General features: G+C 41.0%; 1 protein-coding gene across 1 annotated transcript in view; it reads right to left on the bottom strand.

Annotated features, from left to right (window-relative positions):
- Window positions 1–2,745: 2,745 nt before the first annotated feature.
- The window catches only part of TBX22 (T-box transcription factor 22), a 26,537-nt gene continuing 14,661 nt past the window's right edge, over window positions 2,746–14,621 (bottom strand). The window contains exons 5-8 of the mRNA XM_087877438.1: window positions 13,584–13,748; window positions 13,414–13,478; window positions 10,301–10,386; window positions 2,746–4,369 (exon numbers count right to left, since the gene is read on the bottom strand). Coding sequence (XP_087733564.1) covers window positions 3,756–4,369; window positions 10,301–10,386; window positions 13,414–13,478; window positions 13,584–13,748 — 930 coding nt within the window. The 3' untranslated portion in view covers window positions 2,746–3,755. The remainder of the gene's footprint in view (window positions 4,370–10,300; window positions 10,387–13,413; window positions 13,479–13,583; window positions 13,749–14,621) is intronic.

Raw genomic sequence — 14,621 nt, 5'->3', positions numbered from 1 at the left:
ATTTTAAAATAGTGCTTTTGGTCAACATGGAGAGATACTCTAGCCCATGAGGAACTACTAAATAGCTTTTTACTCTCCAGGGGTAAATTTTAGGAAATCATCTACTGAACTTATCTGCCTATAAAGTTTGTGGAAAATTTCAGAAGGCCATTTGTATCGTGCTCCTAGTGATGCTCCAGGATTGAGGGTGACATAGGCAAGATGTCCAAGGTGGACTTTTCAAACACACCTGACCATTTCACTTTTCTCTGACTGCCTTTCCTTCTTTCCTTTCCTTTCCTTTCCTTTCCTTTCCTTTCCTTTCCTTTCCTTTCCTTTCCTTTCCTTTCCTTTCCTTTCCTTTCCTTTCCTTTCCCTTCCCTTCCCTTCCCTTTCCTCCCCTCCCCTCCCCTCCCCTCCCCTCCCCTCCCCTCTCCTCTCCTCCCTTCTACACCCCCTTCCTTCCTTCCCTCCCTTCCTCCCTTCCCCTCCAACTTTCCTCTCCTTCATTTGCATTCTATTCAGCTGTATCTTTTTCCCCCCTGCACCTAGGCATGAACCTCTGTTCTATACTGGACTATGCTTTCTTCATTTTCTATGTCATCTTATTCTTTAATCTGATGGCAAGCAAAACACTCATATTTTTTGGACTGTAAAATGCTCTGGACTATAAGACGCACCTATCTTTTGGGGAGGAAAACAAGGGGGAAAAAAATCTGCCTCTGCCTCCCAGCGATTTACTTCCTTGCAGCAAATAGCAAACAGTGTGGTCAGCTTCAGCACAGCCTGATTTAGCATGAGCAGCTGATTGGTGGTTGGATCTGCCTCCTGGAATACCGCCTATCAGCTGTTTCAGCTCCGGGGATCGCCACCACCCATCGCCGCCATCGCCACCGATCACCACCGCCACCTATCGCCGCCTCCATGCACCCCATTTTCGGCCTCCATGCATCCTGTTTTCGGTCTGTTCCAGGTGGCGGGGTTCGCCACCACTGCCTATTGCTGCCTAACAGTGGCGGCGATCAGCAGCAATAGGTGGCGGCAGTGGCCATCTCCACCGCCTGGAACAGACTGAAAACAGGATCACAGAAGCTGAAAATGGGGCACACAGAGACCAAAAATGGGGCGCGCGGAGGTGGTGATAGGCGGCAGCGGTGATGGGCAGCGATGATTCCCGCAGCATGGAACAGATGATCAGCGGTATCCCGGGAGGCCGATCCAACCACCAATCAGCTGCTCGTGCTAAATCAGGCTGTGCTGAAGCTGACCAGGCTGTTTGCTGCAAGGAGGCAGATTGCTGGGAGGCAAGGGCTGAAGGGTGGGACCCGGTGGGTGGGCGGGGCTTCAGCAACATTCGCTCTATAAGACGCACAGATATTTGCACCCGTTGTGAGTTTCTACTGGTTTGCCCCAGTTTGGGCGAACCAGTAGTGGCGGCGATGAGAGGCTCCACCCATTCACCCAGATGTCATCACGGATGCTCTGCACATGTGCAGAAGGTTTTGCGCATGTGCAGAAGAGCTGCATGCATGCACGCACAATTCCGAACTGATAGCAAAGGTAAGTGTAACCCAGTACTAATTTGCACCCACTTTTTAGGGGGTGGGTGGGAATGCATCTGATCGTCCAAAAAATATGGTACCTTTGACTTCTATTTTCAGTAGACTGAAACTCGGATCCGGGGACTTGCATAGCTTCTCACATTACCTTAGTCGGAAGGTATGTCTTTCATTGCACAACCTTCATCCATGACTCTACAGCCTCCTGGGCTTCCTGCATTTCAATCAAGTTTTTTGAGAAGACATCCCCAGGCCTTGATATTCCCACCCACCACCTCCCAGGATCAGGAAGCAAAGACAGCTGCAAAGATTGCAACACTACAAACATTCTTATTATATTACCCTTTTACTACTTTGCAATCCTCGGGTATATTCAAACATCTGTAAAATCTATTTTCTTTTTAAAATATCTGAGAATAATATATGTTTAGAGGAGGTTTGGGGGAAAAGGCAGTGAAGAATAAGTTCAGGAAAGTGAAAGTTTTTAAGAAAACCTTTTCAACAACAGCAACAAAAAGCCCATAGGGGACCAAATTTAGATACATCTGGACCAGGGGTGAAATGCTTCCGGTTCGGACCAGATCGCCTGATCCAGTAGCAATGGAGGCGGGTGATTCAGAGAACCGGTAGCAAAAATCCCTGCCCCCCCGAAGAGTTGTAGAAAAAATGCTTTTAAAAGCCTCTGATGATCCCAGCTGATCCGCACACTCATCAGAGGCTTTTTTTTTATTTTTAAAAGTATTTTTTCTACAACCTCTTTGGCCGAAAAAATGCTTAAAAAAAAAAAAAGCCTCTGATGATCGCACGGCTCAGCTGGGATCATCAGAGGCTTTTAAAAGCATTTTTTCTACAACCTCTTCGGCTGAAGAGGTGATAGAAAAAATGTTTTTAAAAGGAAAAAAAGTCTCTGCCGATCAGGCAAGTCAACTGGGATCATCAGAGGCTTTAAAAAAAATACAGCTTCTGCCAAACAGGCAAGTCAGCTGGGATCGTCAGAGGCTTTGAAAGCATTTTTTTACAACCTCTTCAGCCAAAGAGGTTGTAGAAAAAAATGATTTTAAAAGTAAAAAAAAAAAAAATGGCCACGCCCACCAAGCCTCGCCCACAGAACTGGTAGTAATAAATTTTAGATTTCACCACTGATCAGGACCATAGTTGACTACTTGTGTAGACATCAGAAAAGTTTTCTGACCTAGATTTTTTTTTTCCCAAATACACAATATATTTCTTTAATTTATGTAGAAGAAGATCATGGATCATATATACACAAGGAAAGAACATTCAGAAATAGCCCTAACCATATGCAAATGACTCCTTGCAGTACATATAATAATATCAATAACAATAATTCAAAGCTGCAGAATACTTTGAAGTTGACAATAAGCGGTTAATATGGAAGGAGATAAGACAATGAAGTGCTTTTACTCAGGGAACCGTTGACGAAAAGAACGACTAGCATGAGCTCTTTAAAAGAGCCAAGAAACCAACTTCAGGATTAAGCGATATTCTCAAAACAATTCTCAGATGAAAGATAACAAAAATCTCATGAATATTTGGATCACCGTTACATTTCAATCACGACACGACATTTCAATTCTGCTGCAAAGTGCAAATATTCAAAGAACAGCTTTACTTTTAAGCCAGGCAACCAAATAAATTAGCTTTTATGACCGTCTCTTTCCTACACATATGAGAACATCTCTGACGCTAATTGGTTCATAGTGCTTTTTATCTCTTTTATCAGATGTTCTCAAGAAAGTCAGTGAGGAAAGCTTGCTTAGAGTTTTGGTTAAGGTTTCTCAGAAGCGTTTTTTTCCTCCTCCCCAAAATAATTTCTTGCGAGTCTCGTTGTGTTGTGCTTCTTCCACCAACTTTTTATCGTTTGGTGAATTAAGGAGATGTCCGTCTGAGCCACTTCTGAATATTATCTACCTGTTGTGGACCTTAAGTATGTTTCACCCTCCATCATCCTGGCAAAGGAACTTGCAAACCTCCATCAAAGTTCATCTTCTTTATTCTCCAATTTATTACCCACCCACTGAGGCAGGCACAGAGTTTTCCCTGTCAATGAACAGGAATAAAATTCCAGGAAGCCACTTCGTCCATTTCCTTGTGTTTTGCAACGTTCCAAACATTGCAGTCCATTAGTGTTTGGTGAAGGATGTGGTCCAGAAATCATCTGTGGCCTGACTTTTGAAAGATTAGAAGTTGTTTTTTTTAGAGGCAGTGGTTAACTGTGGATGTCCAGGGAGAATGATTACACCTGCTGTCCTGGAGCAGAGGGGGCATGCCATCGCTCACTTTGAAGTGGCTCAGTGAATTCATTAACCTAGAAGGCACCGAAAAGTTATAACCGTAGAACCCATAAGGGGGATGCAAGGCACAGTTTAAAGTTTCTCGGGCAACGGGCACTGACGGGAAAATGTTTCCAGACGCATGCAAGCCGTACAACATCTGGCCAGCAGAACTGGGCCCCTGGGACACCACTCCATCTAGATCTTCTGCTTTGCCACTTCTAACGTTGCCAATGCTCAGAGAAGACAAAGTGGGCACCTCCACCATGAAGTGGGGGAAAAAGTGAGGACCGGTGGCACTTCCCAACTTATGGTGGTTTGGGAACATCAGGGACGGCTGTCTTAAAAGATTGGTAGGGCAAATCTTGTAGCAGATGGGTAGACCAAGATGATGCAGGTAAGAATCCGGGCAGGGCATGCCAAGATTGGTTGCAGAGAGGTGAAAAGTAGGAGGAGAACCTGCCGGAGAAAGGAGGGAGCTGAGAGGTGATGGGGTTCCCCCAGAGGGTGTTACAGGAGACGAACCAGAACTCCCACCTAGGATAAAGCGAGTAAAATGACATTATGAAATGACAGCAAACCAAACAGAATTTTGTTCTGCACCTTTCATAATATTCAGAATCATCGAAATTGGAAACATTTATTGTGGGAAAACTTGAGATTTTTTCAATTATGGTCCCCGTGGAAGGTTCCCTTTCTTTGGATGGCAAAGTATTTCCAGGCATTGAAGCAGGGGTGAAATGGAAAATTTGTTACTACCGGTTCTGTGGGCGTGGCTTGGTCGGGGGGGAGGGGTAATGTGACTGGGTGGGTGTGGCCAACTTTTTTTTTTTAACTTTTTTGCAAAAAAAATGCTTTGAAAAGCCTTTGCCCATCAGGCAACACAGCTGGGATCATCAGAGAGGCTTTTCAAAGCATTTTTTTAAAAGCCTCTCTGACGATCCCAGCTGAGTTGTCTGATCGTCAGATTTTTTTAAAAGCCTATCTGACGATCAGGCAACTCAGCTGGGATCGTCAGAGAGGCTTTTAAAAAAATGCTTTGAAAAGTTTCTCTGACATCAGGCAACTCAGCTGGGATCGTCAGAGAGACTTTTAAAGCATTTTTTTCTGCAACCTCTTCAGCGGAAAATGCTTTGAAAAGGCTCTGACGATCCCAGCTTTGTTGCCTGATTGGCAGAGGCTTTTCAAAGCATTTTTTTAACCACCTCTTCAGCGGAAGAGGTTGCAGAAAAAAAATGCTTTGAAAAGTCTCTGACGATCCCAGCTGAGCCGCGCGATCATCAGAGGCTTTTTTTTTACTTTTAAAAGCATTTTTTTGGCAGAAAAAGTTGTAGAAAAAATGCTTTTAAAAGTTTTTTAAAAAAAGCCTCTGATATCGTGCGGCTCAGCTGGGCATGTGGGGGGTGTGCAGGGATTTTTGCTACCGGTTCTCCGAACCACCCGCTGCCATCGCTACCGGATTGGGCGATCCGGTCCGAACAAGAGCATTTCACCCCTGCATTGAAGTAACTCTACTCATCCAAACTGGTCAACCAAAACACTTATAAATATTTCCTATCCCATTCCAGGATAAGCAGGGTTGCTATCCCGATCTCCAAACGTACAGTATATTAGCTTCTAAAAATTTGTAAATTTTCTTTTTGAAACAATTGAATAGAATTGACACAGGGAAAGGATATATTATAGACCTATTTTACTGTGTGTAGATAGTCCTCATGACTGTAATGGAATCTGGAATTTCCATCACAAGTCATGACTGTTGTAAGTCAAGTCACCCATGCGGCCGATCCGATTCTGCACCCTTTTTTTTTTACAGTAGTCATTGAGCCAATGCCTCGGTTGTAAAGTGAATCATCATGAATCAAGTCAATGAGGGCATTTTTTGGGGGGTTGGAAATGGTGATTTCTGGCAAAAATCATCATAAATTGTGTCAAGTGACCATGGAGCACTGCAACTGCTCAGAGTCTTCTGCTGAGATGGGTGGCTATAGAAATCAGATAGATGGATGGATGGATGGATGGATGGATAGATAGGATGATAGATAGATAGATAGATGATAGATAGATAATTAGATAGATAGATAATTAGATATAGATGATAGATAGATAGATAATTAGATAGATAGATAGATAGATAGATAGATAGATAATTAGATTAGATAGATAGATATAGATAAATAGAAAGATGATAGATAAATAGATAGATTAGATAGATAGATAGACAGATAGAGAGATAGAAAGATGATAGATAGATAAATGATAGATAGATAATTAGATAGATAGATAATTAGATAGATAGATAGATGATATAGATAGATAATTAGATTAGATTAAATAGATATAGATAGATAGATAGATAGATAGATAGATAGATAGATAGATAGATAGATAATAGATAGAGATGATAGATAGATAATTAGATATAGATGATAGATAGATAGATAATTAGATAGATAGATAGATAGATAGATAGATAGATAGATAGATAGATAATTAGATTAGATAGATAGATATAGATAAATAGAAAGATGATAGATAGACAGAGATAGATAGAAAGACGATAGATAGATAGATAGATAGATATAGATAGATAGATAGATAGATATAGATAGATAGATAGATAGATATAGATAGATAATTAGATTAGATAGATATAGATAAATAGAAAGAAGATAGATAGATAATTAGATAGATAGATAGATCGACAGACAGATAGATAGAAAGATGATAGATAGATAGATGATAGATAGATAATTAGATAGATAGATAATTAGATAGATAGATGATTTAGATAGATAATTAGATTAGATTAGATATAGATAGATAGATGATAGATAGATAGATAGATAGATAGATAGATAGATAGATAGATAGTAGATGAGATAGATAAATGATCGATAGATAGATAGATAGTAGATGAGATAGATAGATAAACAACCCGATAACAATCAGAAGCAATGCCTTCCCACTGCCAATAATAATAATAATTTTTTTAAAAACCCTGAGCAAATATTACACACACCGAATAGATTTTCCCATTTTTCCTTTAGACAAAATCTCCTCAAGGGGCATTTTAAGAAAAAGAAATGTATGTAAATTGTTTGCTGGCAATGTTAAATTCTATTTTTCTATTACCATGTGAAACAGCAAACTCAAATCCTACATTTGTATTATTTTTGAGGGTGAATGTTTCAACAGGCTGTACAGTTGTGGACTGCCCTAGAACAAACAAGAGTCTTGTAGTATCTTTTGTGTCACATGTGTTTCAGGCTTTCTCAATTCACTTCACCAGATGTGTGGGATAACAACCTCAGAGAGAACTTTCGGTGGCCCCACAATATTCTTGCGGAAATAAGAAGGAAGCCGGAGGGAGAAACAGGAAAGGAAACAGAGCTGTGTTGAGGCTTAGGTGCCAAAATAAAACTGGCTTATTTTCAAGATTTTACAGGTCTGTCCTTTCCTTTCCTTTCCTTTCCTTTCCTTTCCTTTCCTTTCCTTTCCTTTCCTTTCCTTTCCCTTCCCTTCTTATACTTTCCTTCTTCCTTTCCTTTCCCTCCCCTTCTTATACTTTCCTTCTTCCTTTCCTTTCCCTTCCAACACTTTCCTTCTTTCTTTCCTTTCCTTTCCTTTCCTTTCCGTCCTTGTTTATTTATTTATTTATTTATTTATTTATTTATTTATTTATTTATTTATTTATTTATTTATTGGTTCGATTTATATGCCGCCCTTCTCCGGAGACTCAGGGAGGCTTACAATGCGTTAAGCAATAGCCTTCATACTTTTGTATATACCTGCTTAGTAGGGCTTTTGGCCTCTCCTAAGTGGTGTTCTTTTTTATACAAAGTCAGCTTATTGCCCCCACAATCCGGGTCCTCATTTTACCTACCTCGGAAGGATGGAAGGCTGAGTCAACCTTGAGCCTGGTGAGATTTGAACTTGCAGTAATTGCAGGCAGCTGGTCCTACTTAACAGCACTTTAGTCTGCTGCACCACCAAGGCTCTTCCTTCCTTCCTTCCTTCCTTCCTTCCTTCCTTCCTTCCTTCCTTCCTTCCTTCCTTCCTTCTTTCTTTCTTTCTTTCTTTCTTTCTTTCTTTCTTTCTTTCTTTCTTTCTTTCTTTCTTTCTTTCTTTCCCGCTCTCTCTCATTATAAAAGCCTAACTCTGCTTTCTTTGTGGAAAGATATAGGCATTATTACAAATGTAATAATACAGTGCAAATGAATTTGGACTGAGTCTTTGCTAGGAGATTTCTGCTCATCTTGTCATGTCTGAATCTGCCCCATAGAGAATATAGTTCTTGAAAGGAAAGGCAGTTGTACACATCTGGTCTCCACAGCCCAAGTGCATTTGGAAGAAGCACCATGCTTGACTCACAAGGTTGGCATCAGCAATGCCACACGCACATAAATCTTTGCCTACTTCTGGCAAAAGAGGACATCTGCTGAACATCTGGTCCACCAACAGAGAACCAAGCTACGTAGTAGAAGAAATACTTGTCCAGGCACACGTATTATTATTCCAACAATCATCCAGGGTCTGTGGTCCAAATGAAAAACATTCTTCATCTAGATGGGAATGGTGGACCGAATGGACACAAAGGCTGATCTTCTGACAAATTTGGAACCATATGGTGGCTCTTTCTTGAATTGTTTCCTGGCTGAAGTTCATGCCATCTACCCTTCTGATAGGCATCCTTCATCCCATGCCCAACCATTTTGAGAATGACTCATTATGCACGCACCCCCTGTGCTGTCATCCTATTTTTGATACTATATTATATTATTTAATTGGCATCCAAATCATGTCATTTCCTCCAAGAACACAACATAGCCTATATTGTCTTACTGGCACATCACTGCACTGAAGTCACTTAAGCTAAAAAAGAAAAAAGGAAACTGGCTCAAATGGATGTATTTATTTATTTATTTATCGGATGTATCTATTTACTTATTGGATTTATTTCTTTGTTTGTTGGATTTATTGGGTTTATTTGATCATTTCTTTACTGGATTTATACGGCTGCCCACTCACTCTCAGTGACTCTGGTTGGCTGACAAACGATCTTCCTTGCAAACGACTTGAAAGTGGATCTATCCAGGTTCGATCTGAATCACACTAGACTGTATGGGATTGCTAACTACAATCCCATAGATTTCTACATTTTTATCTCAGTCATCCAGGGAAGGGGAGGGGAGGGGAGGAGAAGGAAGAAAAAAGAAAGAGAAGAAAAGAGGAAGGGAAGGGAAGGGGGGAAGGGAAGGGAAGAAAAAAGGAAGAGAAGAAAGGGGGAAGGGAAGGGGAGGAAATAAAAAGAAAGAAAAGAAAGGGGGATGGAGAAGGGGAAGGAAAGAAAAAGAAAGAGAAGAAAGGGGAAGGGGAGGGGAGTCAAGTGAAGTGAAGGGGTTAGGGTTAGGGTTAGGGTTAGGGGAGAGGAGAGGAGAGGAGGGAAGGGAAGGGAAGGGAAGAAAAAAGGAAGAGAAGAAAGGGGAAGGGAAGGGGAGGAAATAAAAAGAAAGAGAAGAAAGGGGGGAGGAGAGGGGGGAGGAAAGAAAAAGAAAGAGAAGAAAGGGGAAGGGGAAGGGGAGGGAAGGGGAGGGGAGGGAAGTCAAGTGAAGTGAAGGGGTTAGGGTTAGGGTTAGGGTTAGGGTTAGGGTTAGGGTTAGGGTTAGGGGAGAGGAGAGGAGAGGAGGGAAGGGAAGGGAAGGGAAGGGAAGAAAAAAGGAAGAGAAGAAAGGGGGAAGGGAAGGGGAGGAAAGAAAAAGAAAGAGAAGAAAGGGGAAGGGGAGGGAAGTGAAGTGAAGGGGTTAGGGTTAGGGTTAGGGGAGAGGAGAGGAGAGGAGGGAAGGGAAGGGAAGGGAAGGGAAGGGAAGAGAAGTTGTGAAGTGAAGGAATTAGGGTTAGGGAAGGGGAAGGCGAGGGAGAGGAGAGGAGAGGGGAGAGGAGGGGAGGGGAGGAGAGTGGAGGGGACGAGAGAGGAGGGAAGTCAAGTGAAGTGAAGGGGAGGGAGGGGCAGGAAGGGAAGCGAAGGGAAGGGAAGAGGAGGGGAGAGGGGATAGTTTAAAGTAAAATTAATGTTCTACATATATTGCCTCTCTCAGAATATAAGCCTTGATATTTATCCAGGCTGCTAGCTTTGAGCAATTACGTTCATCAATTAAAAATCCCAAGTCTTAAAAAGGGAACAAATATTCCCCTTTGATTAATCAGTCCAGCTCAGGATAAGGCAGCCAAAGACGGTATCATTCACAAAGGGGAAAACTGCTCCAGGGTCCCAAGTTTTACTCGTTCCCTTTTTTGCCACGATGATGAAAAAGAAACTCAGTTTCACGACCCACTTGGCAGCCAAACGCCCCAAACATTTTAAAAAGAAGTTCTTTAAACTAAAACAGCCTAAAGTTTTAAAGACGCACATAGAAATGTAGGAGAAAAAAAAAGAAAAGAAAAGATCGTTGAAGATGCAATACTTACTCGGACGTTCTGTCCCGAAATGCTTAAAATCTAAGGTCAGAGAAGGTCTCCATGGATAGGATTCCAGAAGTCCATCCAAAACTCCTCTGCAACACGATAGAATTAAAATTAGATTTGCAATTCCCATGGAACAAGGCCATTGGAGAGGAACTTGGAGCAGATGTCTAGAGCTTCATTCATTCAAATATCTCAGGGTATTTCACTGTGCCTTAAGACCCTGCTGTTCCGCCAGGCCGGGCTATCAATGTAATGATTTTAAATTGGATATTTTAAATTTTGGGGGGTTTTAATATTGAGCCGAAATTATTTAATAATTTTAAATTATTTTAATTGTTGTTTGTCTTTGTGCTTTTAATAGGCTGTACACTGCCCTGAGTCCTTCGGGAGAAGGGCAGTATAGAAACAAAATAATAATAATAATAATAATAATAATAATAATAATAATAATAATAATAATAATAATAATATTTATTGGTTAATCTTTAGTGAGATTCACAGCCTTTGAGGCTGGTTAATAGCTCAGCAGCTGGAGTCCTAACCAAGGACCTAGGAACTGTTAAGGTATCGTCGGAGGATGTAAGCTGTTCCGAGTAAGGTGGTTTTTTGTAGAGTCAAAATGTTCAAGTCCGGCAAATTTAGAATTTCTAAATAGCGGGGTAGCCCTATTGCTCCAAGGGCTCCAATTACAATCGGGACAACACACAATTTCTTTTTCCACAGTCGCTCAACTTCAATTTGCAAGTCCCGGTACTTTGTGATTTTTTCTTGCTGCTTATCTTCAATCCGTGCATCACCAGGTATTGCAATGTCAATGAACCATACTTTTTTCTTTTCAACTATTGTTATGTCAGGTGTGTTGTGGACCAAGTGCCTGTCAGTCTGAATCCTAAAGTCCCACAAGATCTTGAGTTTCTCATTCTCTAAAACTTTCTCAACCTGATGTTCCCAGTGGTTATTATTATTATTATTATTATTATTATTATTATTATTATTATTATTATTATTATTATTATTATTAGCACACGGGTAGATTTAACCACATTTTTTGGGGGTCAAAATGAAATAATAAGGTACAAATGCAGGGGTGAAATCCAACAGGTTCTGACAGGTTCTGGAGAACCGGTAGTGGAAATTTTGAGTAGTTCCGAGAACCGGCAAATACCACCTCTGGCTGGCTCCAGAGTGGGGTAGGAATGGGGATTTTGCAATATTCTTCCTCCTGGAGTGGGGTAGGAATGGAGATTTTGCAATATCCTTCCCCTGGAGTGGGGTGGGAATGGAGATTTTGCAGAATCCTACCCCTGCCACGTCCACCAAGCCACGCCCACCAAGCCACACCATGTCCACCAAGTCACGCCCACAGAACCGGTAGTAAAATAAATTGGATTTCACCACTGTATAGCTTCAAACCATAATATCTGTGCCTTCTTCTCTGCATCTCTGCCAGTCAAGTAAATTTAGTGTAGGGGTGTCAAACTGGATTTCTTCGAGGGCCGGATCAGCATTGTAGTGCTTCTCTGCAGGCTGGAGGGGTGAGTGGGGGAACATGGGACGGATGCCTCCTGCAGCATCCTGCCATCCAAAATGGGGCACGGGGATCTCATGCAGCCCCCTTTGCCCCATTTTCAGCTCAAATGGCTTTCTGCAGCACTTTACCGGCCAATACAGGGCGCAGGGGGGCTGCGCAACCCCCCCCACACACACCTTGTTTTCATCCTCCATTGCCTCCCGCAATGATCACAGATCAACCTAATTTGACCCCTTTTTTTAGCAGTAGCCATAGCAATAGCACTTAGATGTATATACCGCTTCACAGGGCTTTTACAGCCCTCTCTAAGCAGTTTATAGAGTCAGCGTCTTGTCCCCAAACAATCTGGGTCCTCATTTTACCGACCTCAGAAGGATAGAAGGCTGAGTCAACCTTGAGCCGGTTGAGGATCGAACTGCTGGCAGTCGGCAGAGTTAGCCTGCAATTCTGCGCCACCATAACTTTCTAATCTAATAACTATTGGGTTTTTTCCTTCATATTCAGTATTATAGTTCAGATCCAATTTCCAAAATGTATTTACTCAACTAAAAAATAGCAACTGTCTTCAAAGTCAGGACATAGCTGTCTCATTTCCTAGAAACAATCTGGCAGGTAGTCCCAGGAAAGCATTCTGTAGACAAGTACTATCTTGACAGTCCTTCAAACTGGCACTGATGATGTTACCTAGTTTGGTAATGAAACATCTGCGAGAAAATCACCAAGCTCAGAGAGCACCAAGGATCCCTCATTTCAACCCTGAGCTACAAATATTCTCTTTCAATAGTGCCTTCAAAGTACAGTAGGGGCCAAAATTGTGGAAACCTTTTGGGGAAAGTGTATTTTTGAGGTTTGATGGCTAATAACACCACTTTTTTTTTTTTTTTTTGAGTTTCAAGATAATCCTATTCCACTGCTGGAATGGCCTGGGAATATCCCAGACCTTCACCCAGTTGAAAATCTATGAAGTTGACTAAAGAAACGTGTTAGTCAGAAGCAACCCAGCAATAAAACCCAATTAATAGAAGCCATCATTCAATCTTGGTTTCACATTAGAACAGCTGCAAAACTAAAAGACTTGGTTCACTCCACGGGAAGACGTTGTAAGGTCATAATTCATGCTAAAGGTTATCCAACTAAGTATTAACTGACATGGTGATAATTTTTGTAGATCTCATTTTTTCTATGGTGATTATTTTTGTAGATCTCGTTTTTCTACGTGTTTCACTTTTCTTCTTTAGACTGTAACTGCTATTCTAATAGCAAATCCTTCCTAAAAGTTATTGCATTACATTCTTGATTAAATTATCTTTCCATTGATATATAATTTTATGGTACTATTCCCCCCCAAAAAGTGGTGTTATTAGTTAGTTTTAGAAAATACACTTTTCCCAAAAGGTTTCCACAATTTTGGCCACTACTGTATCCTGGGGAAACTGAAAAGCTACAGGCAATTGTCATTAATGATGTAGGTTTCTTTCATAATGTAGGCAATTAATGAACAAAAGCATGTACTTTTTTCCATTTAAAAGTCTTTAAACAATCCGTAGCTCCGTCAGTTAAATAACTGCAGTTTGTTTGTTTTTACCTGTTTCTTCCGGGGTCTCTAAATCCTTTGGCAAATGGATTGCGGTCAATCTTCAGTTTTGTTATCTGTGGATGTTTTTCAGACAAGCAACAAAGGAAGAACTGTGAATATCATACTTCTCACCAATCTGCTCACAAAAACCTGCTTGTATCCCTGGAAGGTTAATTTACCTGCTGGTTTTGATAAGCGGTGACCGTCGTAAATTCGGTTTCTTTAAACGAGAAGGTCTGAACACCAGCTGCAGGCAAAGACGGGGTCTGGGAAAGATCAAACCGGGAATCCTGGATGATAATGTGGACTCGGGGCTTGTATTTGTGCATTGATTGCAAAATTATCTGTAGTCCACAGAGAAAGAGAGAGAAAGAAGAGGAAAAAACAATCAGAAAAAGTGAATGTTATCATTTTTAAACTTGGATATATTTTTATTTATTTATTGTTTATTTATTGGTTCGATTGATATGCCGCCCTTCTCCGGAGACTCAGGGCGGCTTACAATGTGTTAAGCAATAGCCTTCATACTTTTGTATATACCTGCTTAGTAGGGCTTTTGGCCCCCCTTAAGCGGTGTTCTTTTTTATACAAAGTCAGCTTATTGCCCCCACAAACTGGGTCCTCATTTTACCTACCTCGGAAGGATGGAAGGCTGAGTCAACCTTGAGCCTGGTGAGATTTGAACTCGCAGTAATTGCAGGCAGCTGGCAGCTAAGTGCTACTTTAACAGCACTTTAGTTTGCTGCGCCACCAAGGCTCATAGAACTTTTTTTTAAAGTTCTACCTTAATAATAATGCTTTCTATTTAAAGCATAGCAACAATAAGGCTGAAGCAGGCAAGAAATGATGAAGGGATGATTTCCCTTTCCCTGGTGTAACTTTGAGCAATTTTTCTCTCCTACTCCCCTCCCCCCTCATCTTTTTGTTTTACTTTAGTTTTCCTTTTTCTTATACTTTTTGTTGTTCTTTGAAATGGGATAAACTTGATTTTATAGGGATCTGATGGTTAGATAAGAAAGACAGAAGTTAGAAAGGAAGAGAAATTAAAAGAGGGAGTCCTAATGAGGAGAATTGTTAAAGAAGAGGATGTTAAGTATGTGATTATATTACTATGTTATTGTACTACTACTATTATTGTGGTGAATGTTATAACAAAAGTTAATATTATGACTGATGAAACATTACTGTACCCAGGCCAACACTGTTTGATGAAAACA

This window comes from Pantherophis guttatus, chromosome 12, assembly GCF_059756535.1.
Source record: "Pantherophis guttatus breed Tessera chromosome 12, ASM5975653v1, whole genome shotgun sequence".
Lineage (NCBI taxonomy): Eukaryota > Metazoa > Chordata > Lepidosauria > Squamata > Colubridae > Pantherophis > Pantherophis guttatus.
The sequence above is the reverse complement of the archived record's forward strand: the minus strand, read 5'-3'. Positions and strand labels throughout refer to the sequence as shown.